The sequence below is a fragment of the Dromaius novaehollandiae genome, chromosome 5 (assembly GCF_036370855.1).
Source record: "Dromaius novaehollandiae isolate bDroNov1 chromosome 5, bDroNov1.hap1, whole genome shotgun sequence".
NCBI lineage: Eukaryota > Metazoa > Chordata > Aves > Casuariiformes > Dromaiidae > Dromaius > Dromaius novaehollandiae.
The window spans coordinates 36,673,390-36,696,034 of record NC_088102.1 but is presented as its reverse complement, the minus strand read 5'-3'; the positions used below and the strand labels follow the sequence as shown (position 1 = coordinate 36,696,034).

General features: G+C 38.8%; 2 protein-coding genes across 3 annotated transcripts in view; one reads left to right on the top strand and one right to left on the bottom strand.

Moving 5' to 3' along the window:
• Nucleotides 1-2,075: 2,075 nt before the first annotated feature.
• Nucleotides 2,076-9,777, bottom strand: CHRM5 (cholinergic receptor muscarinic 5). Its single transcript, XM_064512442.1, has one exon. The coding sequence runs from the start codon at nucleotides 9,645-9,647 to the stop codon at nucleotides 8,055-8,057; it is 1,593 nt and encodes a 530-aa protein (XP_064368512.1). The 5' UTR covers nucleotides 9,648-9,777; the 3' UTR covers nucleotides 2,076-8,054.
• Nucleotides 9,778-14,782: 5,005 nt separating this feature from the next.
• The window catches only part of AVEN (apoptosis and caspase activation inhibitor), a 109,247-nt gene continuing 101,384 nt past the window's right edge, over nucleotides 14,783-22,645 (top strand). The window contains exon 1 of one of the 2 annotated variants that reach the window (XM_064512439.1): nucleotides 14,783-15,107. In XM_064512439.1, coding sequence (XP_064368509.1) covers nucleotides 14,853-15,107 — 255 coding nt within the window. In that variant the 5' untranslated portion in view covers nucleotides 14,783-14,852. Of the gene's footprint in view, nucleotides 15,108-18,268; nucleotides 18,323-22,645 lie in introns of those variants that run through there. The other variant, XM_026095771.1, reaches the window with a different exon arrangement.

Here is a 22,645-nt window from a genome sequence, read left to right as displayed (position 1 = left end):
AGTCTTGGGAAGAATGGAGTTTTGCTTCATTCCTACTTTGGGCTCTTCTCGTGCTAAATAGAGAGTAAAAAGTACTTACAAATATGAATATTGGCCATTTCATTTATCATTTTCTAGGGCTAGAAAGGGAAAAATGTGATGCATTACTGTAATCTCCTGTTCTAAAACAAAGATGTAGTTTTTTTATCATGTCATTAATTTTAACTGTCTGGAAGAGAAGGGGAAGAAGCAGATTCACCAGTTCACAGATTTTCTATGTGAATCATGGATTCTTTGTAAAATGATTGAAGTACAAATAATCACACTAAACAATCATGATTGAAAAGTTAGTCCTCTCTCTGCAAGGGCTTTATGATAGCATATCGTCCAGGATTGGACCTAGGACATGACAGACATCTATCAACCACAAAAATGGGAGTGGAACTCCCTGTCAGAAACTGAGGCCAATACTAAAAGATTTAAAGAATCAATTTTATAGTATTTTAGCTATTAGAGGGGTTAGGTATGAAATCCAGGGTATGATGTCCTGTAGCAGATGTACAAGTATACACATGCATTTCTGAAGATTATATTCCAGTATGAATGTTCACAGTTGCATTATAATTGCATATTGTCACATGCCACACTGGAAGGAAATCTACAGTCAAGTACTTAGTCTATAAAATGCATGTCAGAGAGTATTGTGTACCACAGAGCAGCATCAGGCCTTTCTTTTTTTTACTTTTAGGGAAAGCTGTTTTAATACTCGAAATTGCAATTAGCCTTGTCTCACATGGCTTCTTTTCCCCCTCATTGACTTCTCCATTTACCTGCATTTTTTAATGATACAACAAAATATTCAGCATGGGCTTTTCTTTTCTTCCTACTTACTAGAGCAACCAGAGCTAATGGTTTGATCAGCCTTCCTATTAGAAGCTATTATATCCAACACTTCCAACTCCTCTCAAATTTTTCCCCAAGAAGAAATTCAGTGAACACATTTAAAAAAAATCAAGTTGGTTTTGTAATTTTTTATGTATTGCTACATTTTTTATGAACATTACTCCATTCTATTTACCATGTTTCAACTGTTGCTTCTCCCTGTTCCATGATGTGCTTCAGCTTTCTCTTGTCTTTATACCACTGTGATATAGGAAGAGAGTGTTGACTTTGTTTCACATACTAGCTTCAATTGTTTTGGCATTCAACCCTTGACATTATTTAAACAGCACCTTTTTTTGATTCTAAAATATAGGGGGAATCTCCTACCTTTAAATTTCATGATCAAATTCATCTGTTTTAGAAGCATAAATAAAAAAGGGTTTCAGTTTTGATGACCTTGAAAGATCATGTTTTCTTGTATAGATGGTCAGGGCTATTTCCCACATTTCTATTCTTTATCATTAGAATAGCTGGATGGCAACTGAACAGTTTTCATTAATGCATTAAACAAAACATCAGGATAATAATTAGAATATCTTGCATGTTATCTTAAATATTTCAGTTAAAGAAACTCAACCAACAGAGACCAGCAAACTTCTGCTTTTTAATTTAAAAATGGAATCTCATAATTTCCATGACAATTATTTACAGAAAATAAAATGTATTGTGTTTTAAGAAGAGGATAATTATCATTGGATAACTAGAACAGTGCTGAGGGCAGGTGGCCATCACTACTGAACCAGCAAAATCACAGCCTGATAATGGGAGGTATTACTCTGTCTATTCCTTTCTGCTTTTCCCTAGTCCTAGTTCCCCCGGTCCTACCTCCTTCTTGCCCTTTCCTGATTCTACTGCCTACTGAACTGACTTGAAGGAAGGAGGTGGGTCCTCCCAAGAGGAACTAATGCAAAAAAATTATTTGGTCAAATATCTTTCCAAAATGAAGAAGCATGACAAAGTCTACAGCAATAGCTGTACAGTTGACTCCCAGTTCAGAGCACTCCTAAATAGGAAGCATGTGGCACTGCACCCCTTAAACAGACAGTTCCCTAACAATAACAGGTTGAGGTGACAGATTTTTTCAAACCTTCACTACTTTTTATTTCTCCCTGTACTCTCTTCTCAACTGCAGGAAAGATTCTCACACACATTCTCACATACAATATCACAATAATCAACTCAGAACTTAGCCAAAGGATAAATTCTTCCCTAAAAAGTATCAACTGACAAAAAAAGAGCCTGGTAGCCTCTTTCTAGCAAAAATACTTATTTATTATTATTTATCTTTTGTAGTCATTCAACTTTTACATGAGAAAGTGTTTGTTTTTGTTTCTGATTATCTTTCCCAATGTGTAACCTAAACAATAAATTTCCAGACTTCCACATGACTTTTTTTATGTTAACCATAGGTGTAAGTAGGACAAAGTGTTTTTAGACCCAATCCATTGTCAACTACTAATACTGTGCATTGATAAATTAATAACATTAACCCTCTGGGCTCATTAATTCTACTTTAATTAACAAAACAGAGTCCTATAGTCATTCTCATATCTTCTTTGTTTCAGAAGACATCAGGATGCAGGTGGAGTGGTAGGGTACAGAGCTGATTCCAGCCATGCTCTGCAGCTGGGTATGCTCTATCATGGCAGTGATACAAGCCCTGAACTCACCTCTCCCCACTCTTCTTCCTGATGGATTGCACATGTAAGTAGGCCTTATGTGTGACATGCAGTAAAAACAGCTATCTGAACTCCACTATGTCTAGATGCAGACATGTAAGGAGTCTCTCATGTAAGTAGTAAAAGATATTCCAGCTGGTGTATTGGCACTGTAATCCAAGAATTCAGTAAAAATCTCCAAACTATAGGGGTCTAGTGAAACAGGAGCCATCAGCAACCAGGATTTGGAGAAGTAGTTATTTAGAAAAAAAACTTTTAAAGGATCTAAAATGGCTAGTTGTTTGAGAAAAATTGACTTGGTTGATCTAACAGCAGATACATCAAGAAATTAATGGCATTTAATAGCTATTTACATAACAGATGAGTAAAAGACAGTGGTTTTACATGTAATGAGAACTGAAGTTCATAATCTGATACGTAGCCCAACAGTGCTATTAAACCTCAAGAAATACATTTACCAAGATGGAAATAATTCACAAAATCATCCCTTTTTGAAACTACTAAGAGCTGTAGATTATTCTTTTAGAACACAATACTACCATTTTTTTATTACTATCTATAGATATTGCATAACTGTTAATATGAATCATAAATGAGAAATTTATTTGAATGTCCAAATTTAAGGTTTTATGACACCCAGCTGTCTACTGTATGTGGAAAAAAACTTCTTAGTGGGTACAAAATCCAGACTGGAGATTTGGAATGACCACATAAGAAATAAATGGCCTCTGTTTGATTTGGCAGAAGGAATGCCAAGGTATTTAACAGAAAAGAAGTAGTATCCATTTTTGGAGCTCAGGTTTGGAAGCGCATTTTAAGACAGAGGCCTCACAAACATTTCAGAATATGATGGACCCCTTTGAATTCGTACCCGCAAACACTGTGGGGAAGCTGTCTTCGGAGTCACACTGGGAAGCAGCAATTTTTCCCAGCTGTTGTTACGATGCTTTTGAGTTTATTCAGAGGGAAGTTCTGATCTGTAAAGTTCTCTAGCTCATAACAGTAATGAATGTGTTTTAAAAAAAAAGCAGCATTCTTTTATAATATCAAAAAGGCATGTAAGTACGAAGCTTTTTGGCAGGGTCCTTTTCAAGAGAGACCCCTAGACGCACAAATCACAGCGAAGGATAACTCCAGCTTGATTGTAACGTATAACTGAGGAAACTGTTACTTGGTTCTCATTGTGTCCATGCGGTTCCTTCAGGTTACTTCTATCTCTATAGAAAGTAAAGAAAATTAATTCCTGAGGAAAGTTACATCATTGTGTTTGTTTGCTTGTTTCCCTAAAGCAAATAATCCAGAGAAGGTAGAAGTGTGTACATCTCCTAACGATTACAGAGTAGCTTTATAACAAAAGTGTCCGAAAATTCTCACTCAGTATGAAGATTTTGGAAATCCAAGAGTATGAAGGGGTTATTTGGAAACTGTGTTTCCTATTATAATTAAGAAAACGTCTTACAAAATGCTATTCAAAATCCAGAATCTGAAAAAGTCCACAGATACTCAATTCTGAGTTTCAAATTGTGCATGCAGTTTTGTAATAATTGTTTTCTAAGAGAAAACAGCATTCTCCAGATTGATACGGGATTCTTTAATTGTTGTAATGACTTCTCGTTCATCAAATTCAGGATACTTACCACATTCCAGTGACATTTTTATTTCTTCAGGTGTGTGATTATCCTTAGGTACATTTGTATTAAGATTTGTTAGTTAAATTAGTTTGACCTCTTCAGGTCATGTATTAAATGTGTCTAGGAGGCAATGCCACAGATTTCTGAGAAAAGCTCTATGTGAGTGATATATGATCAGACTAATTAAAGCAGAGATGGGGACTTTTCATGAGGCTCAGCTCTAAAACTGGAACAATGTCTAAGGGGTGGTAAGGAAGAACAATTAAGGATTTTGCCTTGAAGTACATCACTATATCTGGATCTAGAATCAAATGCTCCTAAAGTCCATAATATTCCAGTGCAGGTCTCACTTTGGATACAACAGAGATGAGATACAGAAATATCTTTCAATAGTTAATAGCAGTTATCAATTGACATGCAGAGTTCAATAGGATAAGCGTAATTACCAGTTAAATTGTGTAATTAAGTTAATGCCAAAATATGTGCTATCATATTTTATAGGTTCTTGTAGCATTTTCTCTGTAACCCTTTTGATTTCATCCTTATTTAATTCAAAAGAATTTTTCTGTAAAGGAAAACCCTGCATTTGCATTCTGTCTTGACTGTCCATCCTTCACAAGGCTCTCCATTCTGTGCTGAATAGTCACAAAAAGTGCCCAATTTTGACCAAATGTTCTGTGTCATTTTAGAAATCATGGGAATCCTTCCAAATATTTATGTACAAACAGAAATTATATTTACAGAAAATGTATTCTTTGATACTTTATGGGGATCTGGGATATATGGGGAGGCTGGGACATATGAAAAGGGAGAGACAAAAATGATACATCAGTTTCCTTTGGGGAAGAATTCAATATTCTAAAATATTAAAGTGTGTTATGTCCCTGAAAAGCTCAGTTAGGGATTTATACATACATATACATACCTACATACATATAAATATATACATATATAAAAATAAAATGCAATTTTACAGAAAAGATCTTTGCACAAATCCATGATCGTGACCTTAACCAAAATGAAAAGATGAGTAAAAGGTTCATTAAAAGGACAAAAATATAGATAACAAGAATGTTTGACACTACAAAAGTCCCACAATATGTTTTAAAGGAAGCTTTATAGAAGCTGAAAACAAGATATAATTAAGTACTGTCTGATATTCTGTTGAGGATCGTGTTTTTCTTTTTTTGTTGTTTCAATTATTTTTGAGTAAACATCCTACATAACAATAAAGCAACAGCATATTTTTATATAATTCTAGATATTTACAATGCACCTAAGTTTGGTAATGTAATGTCTCACATTATAAAGTGCTAGCAGCATAATTTGAACACGTTTCACAATTACATTGAACCAACATTGTTGCATCCATCACTGTATAATCTAATACATTTACTGAGCAGAGTCCATAAACATTTACAGAACATTCTAGTTCAACAGAAACCAAAACTGACAAAAAATATCCCATTTAATTTCAGAAGTAGAAGCCAATGCTTTACTTTTGCAACAACACCACAGCTAGCAGGAACTGTTACTACTTCATAAATTTTGCCTTTAGCTACAGCTTGTGCCACAGAGGGACACATTAATTTGCTAAGAATCAAACACACTGTTTACTGAATGTCTGATCCAATGTAATATAAAATGAACCCACTATAATAACCAACTTGTACATAGCTACTGTACACAGGAAAATTCTGGATAGTGACAGAAGAAAATTGATGAAAGGGTCTTTATAAAAACCCATACTTTCCTTTAATAATCAATATGCTAATGCACCAAAAATAACAGGCACAGTATGGTGTGTTTCAAAATCAGTCATATGAAATTAGAGAACATATTTTTACATTACTACATTGCTAATCTTTCACTGACACAGTTTTCCCCTCTGGAGACTAGGGATAAAAAATATTAATTACTCGTACTGTGGTTATTGACCTGGAGGAATTATATATCTGTAGAAAAACATTTTCATGGTATGACAATTTAATAAATTATATGAACGATTCCATTGAAAGCAATGGTATGTTCAGAATGACTAACACGATCTCTGAAATGTGCAACTGCGTCACATCACCACTGTAATGTCACACTAATATGTATAGTAGATATAATATGGAGCTTCGTCCAAACTAGTATTCCAGAGCATTTCACCCTGAATTTTGATAGAAAGGCTAGAGCTGAATTTGAACTTTGTGACGTGGACTCAGTGCATTATCTGGAGTTCTTTCTCATTTATTCATTAACATATGTTTACCTTCAGACTTCATTCCTTATGACTTCTGTTGCCATTAACTTTGCTTTCTTATGGCTTTTTGTGATGCTTCATGTTTGTTTCCACCACAATGAGCCAGATCATCATTTCCATTTCTGTAGCTTTGTGCTAAAAGCAGCCCCACAGATACACTTATTCAGTCAATGTTGCAGGGCTCCTGTCAATCTGACACAGTTATCAGATAGGCACATACAGTTCACCCTGTCACAGAAGTGACTTTACCACGCATCCAAAGCCCCAGCAAACCTCAGCTAGTGGAGAGATTCTCAGCTCACTGTAACTAGGCCAGTACATGCTGATCCCAGAATCCAAAGCCGTAAGGGGGATTTTTCCACTCCCCAGTCCTGTATGGTTCTGCTGGACCAGAATACATTGACTGGGGAGAACTTATGTTTCCAAACGCCAAAGTTAGTTACTATTTGTAAAGCTATGTAAAGATAAAAAGTGCTATGAAAGTGCAAAGTGTCATTAATAGTTTTATATAAATACTCAAAAATTATTTTAAAAATCTTTCATCTTTCAGAGATATCAATTTTATCAATGCTTTTAGTAATTTCATAACATACAGGTGAATGTGCAGGACATCAATATATATTTTTCTTGTGTTCTGCATATCATTAAACTAATGGAAACTTTGGGGGCAAGGGAGAGGCTAACAAAGGAGGTTGAAAAAAGACTTTCCCTATGTCCTCCTATGTTCTACAGTAGATAGACTATATCCGTTATGTTGTACAGTCAATTCTGATTTGTACTATTGTCACTATCACATAAATTTTAAAAATTTCCTTCAGAGGCCTTGGGAAATGGAGAAATACAAATTCAGAGTTATCTGCTAAGTATTACTCTTGTTTACTGATGAAGCTGACTTACACAACGGCACTGAGATTGTGACTGGGCTTCTAATATACTTACCTATTTCCTCCCCATGAGCCTTTACTCTCTTCCAAAAGTCAAAGTGGAAATTTGTCAGCATTACATTCTCCCAAAATATATTTGTCCATTTGGAGTACTAAGAATCTCCCCAACCATTTATTATTTCCCCCTTTAAATAGTCCTTCTTCCATTCCAACAGGAGAAGAAAAAGTCTCAGAAGGAAAGTAGTGGAAGCTCCATTGCTTGGTACATTGAAAACTAGAATAGACAAAACACTAGAAAGGAAGAAAGGAACTACAGGAAGAAACAGTTCTGCACTACAGGAGGATAGACAGGATGACCTGATAGGTATAATCCAGGTCTAATTTCTAGTAGTCTATAAATTACTCTACTCTTTCTCAGTCTGAAAGAAAGGACAGAAGACCCCAAACATAATAAGTTTAATGCAGATGTACTGCATAATCACAAACACTCTCAGCTGTTCACAGCAGCCACTGACTTCTTCATTCCAAGCATGCTATTTTCATGCACAATTTTACTTTTTGGCTGACATTTTTTTAACTGCTAGACATATGAAGCAACAACTTGAAAATGACAGAATTACAGTCAATTTACCCAGCTATGTCAACACCTGTTGGTTTTTTTTTTTTGCCCTTGTCATTTATATATGAGCAATTATGGCAATCTGTTATTGCCCTGCCAGTATAGCTTCTCTTCCACTTTTTTCTTCTTCCACTGGCAGAAAAGCAGCATCTTAAAAGTCTTCCTGAAAGTTTTGTTACAAAGTGCATAACAAATGGGGTTAACAGTGCTGTTCACATAGCATAGCCAATATCCAAGGTGCCACAGTGTTAGGGGGATGCAGTCAGAGCAGAATGTGGAGATCAAAACCATTATATTGTAGGGAGTCCATGTAATGATAAAAGCCAAAAGAATGGCACTTAAAGTCTGTGCTGCTTTGCGTTCCTTTATAAGAACCATCCTTTTCCTTTTGGTGATTTGGTTACTTATATTTGGATCCATGCTTTTAATGGAAGGATCCTTTGATAGAGCAGCAGCACAAGGAGTTATTTTTACTTTACGGCAGCCATTGTTGGCTTCCTGGGTGCCATCAGCCTTAACCACCAAGCGGAATTTATAGGCCACACATTTTTTACTTTTTTGTACATGGCCTTTGCCAGGTGATAGAAAGTATTTCTGGGTCTCAAAATCATTTTCTTCAGGTTGGTCTTTGACAACAACATCCTTACTCTCCCTTTCAATAAACTCTTCTACTTTACCTTTATCTGGACTTTTGTAAGTTACTTGGAAAACTGAATCAGTGGCAAGTTTATCCTCTTCTTCTGAAGATGCATAGCTGCTGCAGGTGGTTAACTGGTCAGCTTTAGACCAGTCATTACAAGTACTCACTGCCTGAGATGCCTTCACCGTAGCAGATGTACTTCTACTAGATGAAGACCATGAAGCCTGACATCTCTCTCTTTTGACTAAGTTTTGTTGCTTACAACTGAAGCAAGACTTCAGGAGAGCTTTCTGAGGCTTTATCATCTCGAACTCTGCCACAGACTCAGAACCTTGAAGTTCAGCAAGGTCCTTAGTACGTTTCTCAGTCTCTTTATAGATGCGGCAATATAAAATAGTCATCACTGACACTGGGATATAGAAAGCAGCAATTGCAGTACCAAAGGTGATAATGGGTTCATATAAAAACTGTATCTGGCATTCTTCAGGTGGTACAGTTCGTTCACCCACAAAATACTGCCAGCACAAGATTACAGGTGCCCACAAAATGAATGAAATTAACCAAGCTAAACCAATCATGATACCAGCTCTTTTGGGTGTGCGTTTAGCCCTGTAAGTTAAAGGCCTTGTGATGGAAAAGTATCTGTCAAAACTGATGACTAGGAGGTTCATTACTGAGGCATTGCTCGCTACATAATCCAGTGCTAGCCACAGGTCACATGCTAGACTTCCAAGAGACCAATGGCCTATGAGTATATAAGATGTGTAAAGGTTCATAGAAAATATTCCAATGATAAGATCTGCACAGGCAAGGCTGAGCAAGTAATAGTTATTAACAGTTTTGAGCTGACTGTTAACTTTGAATGATATCATTACAAGAATATTCCCCACTATGGTTATTAAGCTTACAACTGCAGTTACAGTGGCAATAGTAATGACTTCCCAGAGGCTATGCCCTTCTAACTGCTTATGGTTGATGGATGAACTGTTTACAACAGTTGAATTGCTGAATAAATTTACTTCCATTCTTGTTCTTGGTTTATTGTCATCTGGATGTTAGCACTGCTGCATATTGCTTTCTGTACTTGAAAATATTCTTTCAGAGACAGCTGTAAAGATCAAAGGAACAAAAAGAGAAGAAGAAAGCAGCTCATTAAATAGCACAGACTTTGATTAGAGTTATCATCAAACACTTAAAAACAATCTATCAAATTATTTGTGTTCTCTTTTTGCATTTTGGTTTTTGTTTCTACCATTGTGAGCAGAACTAAAACACATAGATGTACATTCTAGGACAATGTACTCTGATACTTTATGACATTTCTAGTGCAATCAAAACAACTACTACTAATAAGACATTCAGTCATGTCAGCTCTTATATTTTGAATACCTTAGGAGAGCCTCTACATATTCTTATACACAGACATTTAAAGCTTTGCAGTGCGATGAGTCGGTGAATCGCAGTGTTGTTTCTTACTGTACTGTGCAGAAAACATGTCAACATTTTTTTGGAAATTTTGGGGAAGAAGTCACTGTTCTGGAAACCAACAGCAGAAAAAGAGTAAGAGGAAATCATAGCAAATTGAGGATGCTTGGGGAGATAGGAACAACCCTGGCATGGTGGCAGCAGGAAACAGAATTAAGTGCTTGGGGAAACTGAGGTGGAACCTTTGACTTAAGGAAGTAGGGGAGGCCACAAAGATGTTTTTGGAAAAATAAGGCAGAAAAAGAGTTTTCTATATTGGGAGGTTTGGGGACTGAGGAGACTGATTGAGTGAGGCATGTAACTGTAATATGTGTAGACTGGGTGACTTAATGATAAGGGTGAAGACAGATAGGAGTAAATTGAAGAAAGGAGTAAATTGAAGAGGAGCCATCAATGGGTGGCCACAGTGACAAACCTTTGTTTGAGTTAGCATTACATATAACATTTTATTACTGTAGATCATGTAAGCAGTGGAAGCTGGAAATGGCACCACTGCCTCTCTGTTTATACATACATCTCAGGTTTCATCTCTCTGACGTCCATCCCTTCCCACATTCTAATTCTCTAATATGGTGTATTTCTTCACTGCGGTTTTCGTGCTCCAGCGAGTACATACCTGAATTAGGTTCTTTCACAGATCTCTGCTGGTTTTTGAGTCATTTCATCACATCAGAAGATGCTAATCGCTTGCTTGGTATTTGATCTTGCTAGACAGTATAATTTTGGAATAATTGGACAAATAGCAGTTTTTAAGACATAAACAAAATATAAATTATTACCAGTTTTCTTATTGAGCATCTAGCCAGTATAAAACAGGTAAGACATTCCCTTTTTTTCAAAGCAGACATTAAAATGAGTTCAGCTAAAAATATCAGGTAGATGACATATAAAAGTCCAGCTCTAAGTCTTGAAGATTCTCTCTGCATAAAATGTCTGTTATATTGTCCTTCCTGTCCACGCTCACAACTTTGTGTTTTCATCTTTCATCCTAACTCTCAGAACATTATTTTATTTGGTCTTGACAAGTGTATTGTATTAACTGCAAAGCTTTTACAGCCTATGCCTTTCCCATGTGTTGTCATCTATCTTTTGTACCAAGTAGTTGGCTCCTGTCTCTCATCAGATGAATATATCAATATCTTACAGCCACTTGTTAAATTTTAAGGAAAGCATCTCATTTTCATTGTCCCCTTCACTGTTGTCATCCGCTGCCTTCTAAATATCCACATATCATTTTTTCCTTCAAATCCTCGCTAAGATTATCTCTTGTGATGAAACTTGATAATGGTAAGCTTCCTGGTGTACAGAGATCGCTATCTGTCATACTAACTAAAATGGTCCTCTTCCATCTGTGTGTGCCCATCTGTCATGTCTTATCTTATATTTAGTTGCTTGTACATCTGTATTCTGTTTATACAGTGCCTAGCTCAATGGGATTCTAGTTCATGTGTAGGCCTTGTATGCTAGTGATAATCATAATATATGCATGTAGACCATCTGTACTCTTGGCTCTCTATAGCCTCAAGAGCCAGCAGCCAACTAATAGCTAAGTGCCACACCAGGCTTTATGAGACCCATGTGGGGGAAGAATTTTCGTTTTAGTTCTGTATGCTGCAAAGATTTCCCCTGAGTCAAAGATGTTCTCTGGTGGCTGGGTACACAGGCTATGGAAGCCTTTACAGAACCTAAAGGTGTAAAGGAATTCAGTGTAGATGCTTTGTTTAATGTGAAATAAATCTGTGTAGAGCAGTTGTGTGATTGAGATGTGTAGCCGAGCTGTGTGAGATAAATCCGTGTGTATCTGCTACCTCATATGGCTTATGTTTATTTTTCTATGTACAGTCAGCATGGTTGTTTTGCGCATGCGCAGCCTGGGGTGATTATATTTTTAAGTGTGGCAGCATGGTAATAGGTTTAGCGTGATAATGTCAGGGAGCAGCGAGGGCCAGCTGCTCTGCAAAGGAAGGTGAGTTGGGAATGGAGTGTTACAACAAGGGAGGTAAAATCAGTGACTTCACCAACAAGTAGCCAGGATGTAGAGCAGCAAGTCCAGGTCAGGACCAGGTCCAAAGACACTGTCCAGCAATCATCCAGCAAGTCCATAGTGATGATGCGGATTTGAGGTCAAGCTGGGAAGCTGAGCTAGCAGGTCAGGATCAGAATGACAGAGGTCTGAGACCAGGTGCAGGCATAGTTGTCATGTTGTACAGGCTGGGGCCAGCAGTACAGCCTCAGCTTAAAAGCAGTTTCCAAGCGAAAGGAGGGTCAGGCCCTTGCTTCTAGCTTTCTTCACAACAGCTCTTATCAGCAAAGGAGCTGACCTTGGACTCAGGCAGCTGAACTCTTTAACTGAGCAACTGAACTCCTAGAAAGGGGACCCTGACAGTTGACATATCTGAAATACTGCCAATGCTCATGGCTTTTTTGTAAGTTACAAGATTTCAGATAATGCTAGAGATGGTCTTAAAAAGACACCAGCTGCCATCTACTTTTCCCTAACTCTTGGGGCTGAGCAGCCAGTTAGGATAGCTATAGGAGATTGATTGCACTTTTTGCCTTTTTTTAACCAGATGATAACACATTTCTCAGAAGAGGGGAGAGTAAAAATTGCCCAGACAGTATGTCCTGTAATGCTTTTTTTTTCCCCATATGTAGTAAATATTTGTCCCTCTTAGGTCTTTTACCCTCCCTAAAATGCTTGGCCTAGGATTTAAGGGGAAGGACTACTGAAGCTACCCATATGGATTGCAAACTTCAGAGCAATAGAAGCAGAAATTGCTGTCCTGACATAATTATACTTAGTTTGAACTGATACAGGCAGAGGGAACACAGATAATATGGTATAGGCAGTGTAAATAATTTCTAAACAAAAGTCAGAGGCATTTGGTGAGAATCAGTCCTCACGAAGGCAATCAAAAACAATACATTTGGGGGAGCTAGCAATAGCTTATCTATTAATGGTGGATTTCTTATATTACATGAAAACTTAGTTACTTCTGTTCTCTTTGAAGGCTTTTCATAGTTTATTCCTGCCTACTTATTTTCATTCTGTGTGCCACTCTTACTGCAGCAGAATGCAAGTAATACAAACCTTTGTTGTTCACCTACTAATTTTTCAAATACATTTTGCTTTCTCATGTTGTCCTTCATGCTTGATAAGAGCACCCTATAATCAACGACAAAAATTAAGCCATTATCATCATGTAAAGCGCTCTCATTATCATGCAAAGCCCTCCCTAGTGGACTTTTACTATAATGACTATGAAAATCGACAGTAGCTAAGCTGCTAGTATGCGAAGATCCCTTCTTGGCATGTTGACCATTCTCATCATCTTTTGTCTCATACTTCTGTGTTAGCACTTTGTGGAAGGTACTACCTTTTGTTCTCTACTTGTGTATCACTCAAGTCAATGGTGCCTGTGAGTGAGACTTCTGTGTGCTATGGTAACATGATTAATGCTAATTGTCTTTCACAAGCATGCTTATAATAGGGAGATCAGAATTAAATTATAAAATCAAAATGCTCATGTACACTATGACTTTGCAGTCTAACTCATAATTATTGATGCATGAACTTCACATTTGTGAATTGTAATGATATTTGCTATTTGTTGCCAAATATTAGGGCTATTTTTTCAAAATATCTGTAAGTACTAATAATGTGAATTGTTCAACTTATACATATAGTCAGCTCTCAGTTATCTACAGGCAGATTGTTCATGTCACAGATTAATTATGCCACAGATGCAGGCACAGCTTGGGTTCAGTAGGGTTTATTAGCTCTAGCTCAGCACTGAGCCTGCCAGACCTGTTTTGGCTTCACAAGCAATCACTTAGATGTCTTTGCAACATGCTGGCTAGTGCTCCCTGTTTCTTGATTTATTTGCTTGTGCGGGGCACTGGAGTCAAGCTAATTTTACAGATTTGCTCCGCGTTATGCCCCAGGATTAAAGAGCCCCTTAGAGAACCACGGCGTAGTACAGAGATGCCAGAATGCGTAATTCCCTGGTATGGGAGTTTTGGTAGCACTTTGCTGTAAGGATTACTGGGTTTAAAAAACCCTTCAAAAATAGACCGGTATTTTAGTGTGGTATTGTCAGACTGCAGACTGCATGGGGAAAACGGATCTGGCAAACCTGGTGGTGAGGGAACCGATAAGCTTTGCTTTGCTGGGCGCAACGTGGGGGCTGTTTTAATCCAAGCACAGCAAGAAAACCGGCCAGGCTCTAACGCACTCATACGCCAAAGCTGTTTCCGTGTCCCTCATGTGTGTCCTCAGAACAAGGTGCTCTGCGAGAGGGTGCAGAATCGCCTAATGGGCGCTAAGTGGTACGAGCTTTTGTGCAGCGAGGTGTCAGCTGGGACTCTGCTGCTTTCCTCGTTTGCGACGGAAAGCTACCTCTACGTGGCTTTAACGGAGATTACAGATGTTAAACCTGAAATACATGCGCCTTTTTTTTCACATTTGTGCGGAAAACTGCTTATTTCCCGGCCCCTGCCCGCAGTGCTTTGCTGAGGGAACGCGGGCTCCAAGGAGCTGGGGGCGCCGCCGGGACAGGGCGCGGGGAGCTGCGGCGGCTGCCGAGACGTCGGCCCGGGGCTGCCCGGGCGCGGCGGCTGCGCGGGGCGGGCAGGGGGAGCTGCTGGGGCCGCGGCCATTTCCCTGGCTGCCGCGCGGCGCCCGGCCTCTTTCCGGCAGTAGGCGGGGACCGGCGCGGCCACAGGCGGCGCGGCGCGGCACGGCCATGCAGCCGGAGCGGGGCGGCAGCCGGCCCCGCCGGGAAGGCGGGCGGCACGGCCGCAGGCGGCCCGGCGGCGCCGAGAGGGCGGCCGAGGCGGCGGCCGGAGGAAGCGGCGGGGACGGCCACGGCCACGGCCGAGGAGGCGGGGGCCGGGGAAGAGGCGGCGCTCCCGGGCACCGAGGAGGCGGGGGCCGGGGGAGGCGAGAGCCGCGGGGCCGCGGGGCAGCGCCGCTCCCCGCCGCCCCCCACCACCGGCGGGTAAGGAGGAGTAGGAGAGCCCGGCCTCCGCGGGGCGGTGGCGCTGGGCGCCGCGGCAGCCGCTGGCTCGGGGGCCGGGCCTCGCGGGGTCGGGCGGGACGACCCTCCCCTCCCCTCCCCTCGGCTCCGCGCTGTTCCCCGCCTCTTCCCTCTCTCCTGCGCTTCCCCGGGCGCTGCGGGCCCCGCTGGTGGCCGGAGCCGGCGCCCGCTCCCGGCGGCGGGCGGCGCGGGAGGGGCTGGCGGGCGGCCCCGGGGAGCGCAGCGCCCTTTCTAATGCTGTGCTGAAGAATGCAAGTCAGGAGCATGTCCGCTTTGCAGAGAGAGACGAAGAACTAGTGAATGCTTTTGACACAGTCGCTCCTAATTTGGCAGGAGCGGGCGCCTCGCCCCGGGCTGTGGCTGTGGCAGTGAGGACGGGGCGACGTCGCCTAGCTGACAGGACAGGTGCTCGCCGTTCACTGGAGCATGTGTTCACCGTTAGTCCCGGTGGAAGCCTGTGCTTCGACCGATTAAACAGATTAAAAGTAACATAAACAAGCCAACCGTACTGCAATTACACCTGCAGTTTGCTGTGGAGGTGTTAAAATGTTGTATTCACCCCACCAGGGTATGGGATCAGCACCATGCTTTTAAAAAGATCCATTTATAATGCTATTTTCTGATTTGGGAATAAATGCTTTGACAGTACCACGTTCAAATTATCTTGCTTCCTGTATCATTATTGTAACATACAGATCATGATTGTCCCTGAATTGGCAAAAAAGATTACAATCACAGGCTAATACTGATTGATGTTGGCAGCATTGGGACTCCTAATGTAGACAGACCAGCTGCTACCCCATTCTCAGCATCTAGTTGATTAAATTCACTTTGACTTCTCTTATGATACCATGGCTTAAATTGGGCCCAGCCAGTGGTTTATCTGTGTTAGTGCTCCCGTGGTTGCTGATGGATTTCAAAAACTGTAGAATATCCATTATTTTTGTCACTGTATTCAGATAAATTTTAGCATTCCTCTTTTCTGAGAGAAAAATGCAACTGGATTAGTACTTCAGCCTAGGGCATTGGCCAGTAATTTCAGTTGTATGCAACATAAACTGTTGTGTACATAATGATGTGTGGACAGATCTGGTTTCAGGATGTGAAGTAGTAGTTCTCCTTTGTGAGCCAGAGAGGCATGGGGGGAAAAAAAATCAACATCTGCATTAGCTGAGGAGACTTCTATCCTGGACTTATTTTCTTTGAGTCTTTCAAGAATTTAATAAGTCAAAGCATATGTATATATTCACTACAGTGCTGTTTTCCCACTTTGTAATTTAAAAGGTATATTCAGTAAGAGAATTGTTTCATGTATGCATTTTTATCTAGATTACTGTTTGAAGTATTTCAGAAAGCTGTTAGCAGGTTTTGGGATAGCTTACAATATGTTTTGCCTATTAATTATTTTATTGAGTTTGATATGCTCTTCATATTTTAGTCTAGCACAATCACTTTTTTTTTTTTTTTTTTTTTTTTTTTGGCCACGACTGGTGTGGGCTGGGTCTTTAAAAGTGAAGCTGTAGTTAAGCTTTTTTTCCCAGAATTCTCCTAAAGAATGTTTAAGCATAATGCTTTTTCTGCCCTGGAGGGTTTTAGTGTTAAGCTCGCTATGCCCTCTTAGCACCCGTGTATCGTGTCTTATGTTTACCCATAAAAGTATTCACCCTGCTGTGTATGTGTGTCAGCTGCAGCTTGGAACTGACCCGCCTCCAGCAATCTCACTGCAGTGTCAGCAGCTGTGCAGGTCTGCACCTGGTGAGGCCTAGCGTTACCTCTGAACCAATCTGATCGGTTACCCCCTCTGAAACAGGCAGGTCCTGCTTCTTCCTCTTCTTTCATCCATCCACAGGGTCATAGTACCTCCCTTATATTAGCTGTGATGTTTGCTAGACCATGTTGGCTGAGCTGATTCAGCTCTCTTACCTGGCAGAAAATACCCACTCTTTTACCCCCCGCTTCTTTGGTGTTCTGTCTGTTCATGAGGTGACTTGTCTCAGGCAAGCACACCAGCTTGGTGGGAGGAAGCCTGGCCCACAGTAAGGGATTTGTGTGAGATTTGTCTCTCAGCAACAGGGGGTTCAATCTTCTCAAGTGGTAATGTGTAAATTATGTACATGGAGAGCTGTGTAGTAATACTGAGCATGTGAACAGTTTTTTCATATCACTTTTCTAACTCTGTGCTGGGAGACTGGAGTCCTCTGCTATGAAAATCTCCTCTCTCTCTTTTTTTTTTTTTTTAAAAAAGCAGGCCTTGAAACTCTGGAGAATGGATGTGCAGGATGCTGTAATTTTGGAGCATATACAGAATTCCTGAGGGGAATCTGGCCCTTTTGCTTTCCAGGCTAAAACTTGTGGAGGATTATGTTTTCCATTCCCACATTGCTGGTCTCAGTTTGGCATTTGGAGGAATTTTTCTGCTAAATTGGCATCATTCTAACATTGCATAATCAGGATTTAGATGACTTGGTATTATTTCCTGAAAATAATTTTAAGCCTAGATTCTTCTATCATTATAAAAGTATGTTAAATTTATAATTTAATTTGCATATGGATTGTTTGTTTATAACACTATTGCTGCTAAGTCTGATATAGAAATAATTTTTGACTGCTGGAGCTTCAGTTGTTGCCTTAGTTTCTCTTTATTGCGCCTCCAGTTGCGAAAAACTTTCTGAAAAAAATCTGCATCAAATTATATTAAAGTAACTGGATTTGTTCAGCCTACTATGTACAGAGCAGTAAAATGCAAACAGAATTATAGGAGAATGAATTCAGTAAAATGTAGTAAGAGTGTTAATATAATCACACTTCATTGCAGACTTATGGAAATAACATCTTTTACAGTGAACTAGAAATTGGCATTAAATTGCTTAATATTTTAGCATTAATATTCTTTAGTCAATTGGATTAATTTAAAACTGACAGTCATTCTCAGAGCTTCTGTTTCAGATGTTTCAAGTTAGTGGTCTCTAAGCCTGTGGTTGAAGCCACAGGAAGTTGTTATTTCTGACCTGGACAGCAGGGAGAACAAAGCATGGTGGTGATCGAAGCCGCAGGAAGTTGTTATTTCTGACATGGACAACAGGGAGAACAAAGCATGATCGTGGTGGTCAGTTAGCTTCTCAGTTTTTTACGGGCTAATGAAGGCTGGATGCCGCTTTACATGTTTGTATGCTACTGTAAGTTAATCTGTCTTTTATTTTAGTAATGAGTGATCAGCTGTGCTACTTTCAAGCCTATCAAGACCCAATACTTGCTGGGTCTAATGTCAGTTTTCCCCTCCTCTGCTAGATAATTTAAAAGGAGATCAGGATGCTCTTTTCCCATAAATAATGGATTTATTCTTGTAGTGGATGGTAGATCCAGTTGTGGATGAAAATCTTAAAAGCTTTCATGATTTTTGACAGCTATTGAGGAGATAACTCTGAACGTGGTTTGTAACATAATTCCCAACCTCTGTTTTTTAAACAAGATTCTGCCTCTCTCAAACGTGGAATGGTTTAGAAACTGCGAGGAAAAGTGTTCTCATTCTTTGGGAATAAGAAAAAGGATCTTGCAATCATTCATGCTACATAACTAGCATGCATGTTGATTTAACTGGCTTCTGTATCCTCCATTTAAAATGATATCAATCTGAAGCTAGATATAACCAGCTGGTTTACCAAATGGCAGATTTCTTTGTAGGTCTGTCATCTTGAATATTTCTGTTTCTTGTGTCATTTTTAACTCATGTTAAATAAATAGAACACATTTGCTGTCACTCATTTTTAGTTAAAAAAAAAGTAAATTATAATGCTTGAAGTAAAAGTTTCCTTTGAAATCAGCACAATGTTATCTCACTTTTATTTTAACTCCTCTAAGTTGCACAGTACTATATATCTTATTTTATGTAGTCATGAACTTTAATAGTATTCGGTTTAAAATATAGTCTACCAAAATCTTTTTTGAAATTCTGAGTATGATACTAGGTTTTATTTTTATAATTCTTGACTTCCTCCTTTTCTGGGTGCTTTAAGGAAGCTTTTTTTTGTCCTTTAATTCTATGTTTGTTACGATTGCAATTTACAAAGTAATCTTTTAACTTTGTTTTTGGTTCTGAATGGTACATTAAGTATGCTCGTGATTCATGCCCTTGCTTCAGTGCAGTTGGAAGTGATTTGTGCACTTTGACAAGCTTTTCTGGCTTTGGCCATTGGTTGCAGTAAACTTTTTGTTGTTAAAGAATGGAAGTTGCATTAGTGCACTCTTTCTTGCTTGTGGTTAGTTTCTTGATGACATCACATTTATTTCATGTTTATTTGATCTTCATTCTTGTGCTTTTCATGTGCATGTCACACTATCTAAAAGAACATCTAATGTTCTTTTGATGCCTCAGATAAATTTTGCCTAATCTGTATGAGTTAAATCTTTACAGCCTAAGCAATAGGCTGTAAAGATGTATAAAAATAAAAAGATATATAAATATATTTCCAAATTTTCAGTCAGCTTTATTACAGAGTGAATGATGGCATAGAGCATAGAAATACTGGTTGGTTTCTAATTTTAATTTGTGATTGCTAGTCCATTGTATGGTAGCCTGCAAAACGGAGAAATGGGCTTTAGAAGATTATTTCATGTGGTTTTTTTCTGTACTTTACATTTATTGTGTGTGAAAGCCAAATGGCTGCCTATTGTAATAATTACTCTGAGTAGAAATATATAAATACCATTGTGGTTATATAAGAAATACTAAAAAGTATCTTTTAGTTTGAATTAAATAATTGTTTAATATTTCAGTGTGTTAGTTGTCAGTTGTGTCTTAAGAGTTTATTGCATTTCTGTTTATATTTCCATGGTTTCTCTGAACTGTGGTGTTCTGCTTGTTTGCCTCTCTTGGGATAGAATTTATGCCATTTGCCCATTCTGAGACTTGACCTCAGCTGTAGCTCTGAGAGAATTAAGTTTGTGTCTATCTACAGGGTTTAATTGTTTTTGACACTTTTTTTCCCCAGGAGTCTGACAAGTGATGAAAATAGTGACTAAAAAGCCTTTTTAAAACAAGTAACTGCTTAATGGAGAGAAAAATAATTCAAAAGCACTTGTCAAAACTAAGATTTGCTGGAACTATTAAGCAGAAACTGGTCGTTTAGAAAAAAAATCAAAAAATGTTCCATCCTTGACCAAGGAAACTTTGATGTGAATAGTAAAAATATTGGTGGCTTCTGAAATAACCAATATCTAATGGTTCAGGCATTCAGAACCCTGATCTAATGCGCTCTCTGTTGTAGATCAGCATTTAGACCATAAGACTGTTGGCTGTCTTGGGTATCTGAGTATCCTCCTCTTTTGAAGCTGCTCTGCTTTGTGGTTTTTCATCAGATAGTCACTAGGCCAAAGGAGGAGTCTGATGTTCAGTCACCTGATATGTTGGAGATTGATAGTCCTCAGGTATACATATTTTTTGTTCTTTCAGGAATAAATGAAAAAACCAAAAAGATAAACCTTGAAAGGTATTGATTACATCTTGTTGTAGAACAGGGAAGAAATTAGATCTTTGAGTTTACTTCTTCCTGTCAGCACTGATGTCTGAGGTTTAATACAAGCAACGTAAACTCAGTGACAAGCTAGACAATGGAAGGGGAAACTCCTTGTTGAAGTCTTCAACTAGCATTTGTGATAGCTTTGAAGGATTACATTTTTACTATTCACTTCAACGTTAGTCAATAATAGTATAAAAGAATCATGTTATGATCCATATTCTCTCACCATAAGCATGTTCATTTCATCAAATATGTCAGCAAGTGACTGAATGGACAGCTTCCCAGTACCTAGTAGTTAGGGGGAGTGTTTCAAATTATCTTTGCACAATTAGCAATTATCTTCAAAATTTGTGAATAGTGGGTGGGATTTTGGATGGGAAAGATTTCTAGAAAAACAGGCAAAAGGGACAAATATACTAAATTTGAGAATTACAGCCTGACATTTGTTCCTGGAAAAATACTGCAAAAAACAATCTGTTCATAGGCAGCTACATGGTAACAAAAGCTTGGATTTGTCAAATACAAATAAATCTTATTTCCTTTTAGAACACTGTAACAGATCTTGTTCATATAGGAGAAGAAACAGATATCCATATCTTGAACATAGCAAATCTTTTGACATTTTGTCTTAATGTTCTCAAAAGTAACTAGAAAAAAATTTATTTTGATTAATGTGTATCACTTTGTAAGCTCTACATAGTTACTAAAAAGGTGTGAAGAACTTCCTTCCCGGGAGTTTCTCTACTGTGATGAGGTGTGAAGAGGAACGAATTGATTGCGAATGAAGTGTGGGCTATGAACTATTTTATTTGAAGTGTTTTGGTTTAGATTAAGTGCCTGGAAAAGTGGTTGAACAAGTGGTTGGAAACTTCTTTACAGTTCCATGTCAAATCGGAGGGAGATAATGAATGGGATTCTGCAAGACTTCATTCTTCATCTGCTAGTATTGAGTATGTCCGTTAATAATTCAGATGAAGGGGTAAAATACACAACTGTAAAATTTGCAGACACCACTAAGCTGAAAGGGTAGCTAGCAGGTTGGAGCACCAAATTGGTGATCAAAACAATCTCAACAGATGGGAAAAACAGACTGCAGTTAAGTAAGGTGTAATTCAAGATCAAATACAATGCATCAATGTTTAAGTAGGCAAAATCTGCAGAAATAGGAAGGAATTGGCAGTTTAAAGGATGAGAAAGCATCAGTTAGCAATGCAGTCATTGCAAAAAGGTGAATACTGCTCTGGATTAAATAAATGGCTGTGCAAGGTATGAGAAGAGTGAAAGGACTGCTTCACAAACACCGAAGAACTCTCTCTAATTCTGCAGGATCTTAATCATCTGGGGAAAGTCCAGAGGAAAGGAACAAAGAAAGATGTAAACTCTAGAAGATATGACCTAGGAGGAAAGGTCGAAAGAACTGAGAGGTTTCTTTTTCTTTTTCTTTTTTTAGTGTGGAAAAGAGAATACTTGGGAAATTGTGATAGCCATCTTCCACTAGGTAGAAAGGTTGCTGTGAAGAGATCAGAAATAAAAATGTCTATTTTAAGCAGGACAAGAAGAAAGACATTCAGATTATTAGAAAGGAGATTTAGTTTGGGCATTGGGAATAAAAACTGTGACTGAAAGGACAGATAGATTATGCAATGCATTGTGCAGAAAATATATGGAGAACAGTACAGACAAATATCAGAGGTTTTAAGAATATGGTGATGGTTTTTTGAACCTACTCAATAGAATTGCTATATGACTTCTTGTCATTGCACTGTTCTGTAATTATCTCAAACTGTTTAGCATGGAGTGGTTTATTTTGATAGATCACAAAATTGTTATTCCTTCATCCTTGTTCTACTAACTTCCTTCTTGATTTAGCCTGATACACTTATATTGAAAACATTCTCTTACGTAGGTTAACGTACAGCATCTTTACTTCATAACAGCTTCATGCAGACATGCAAACATGCTCAGTTTTTGTAACTTCATCAG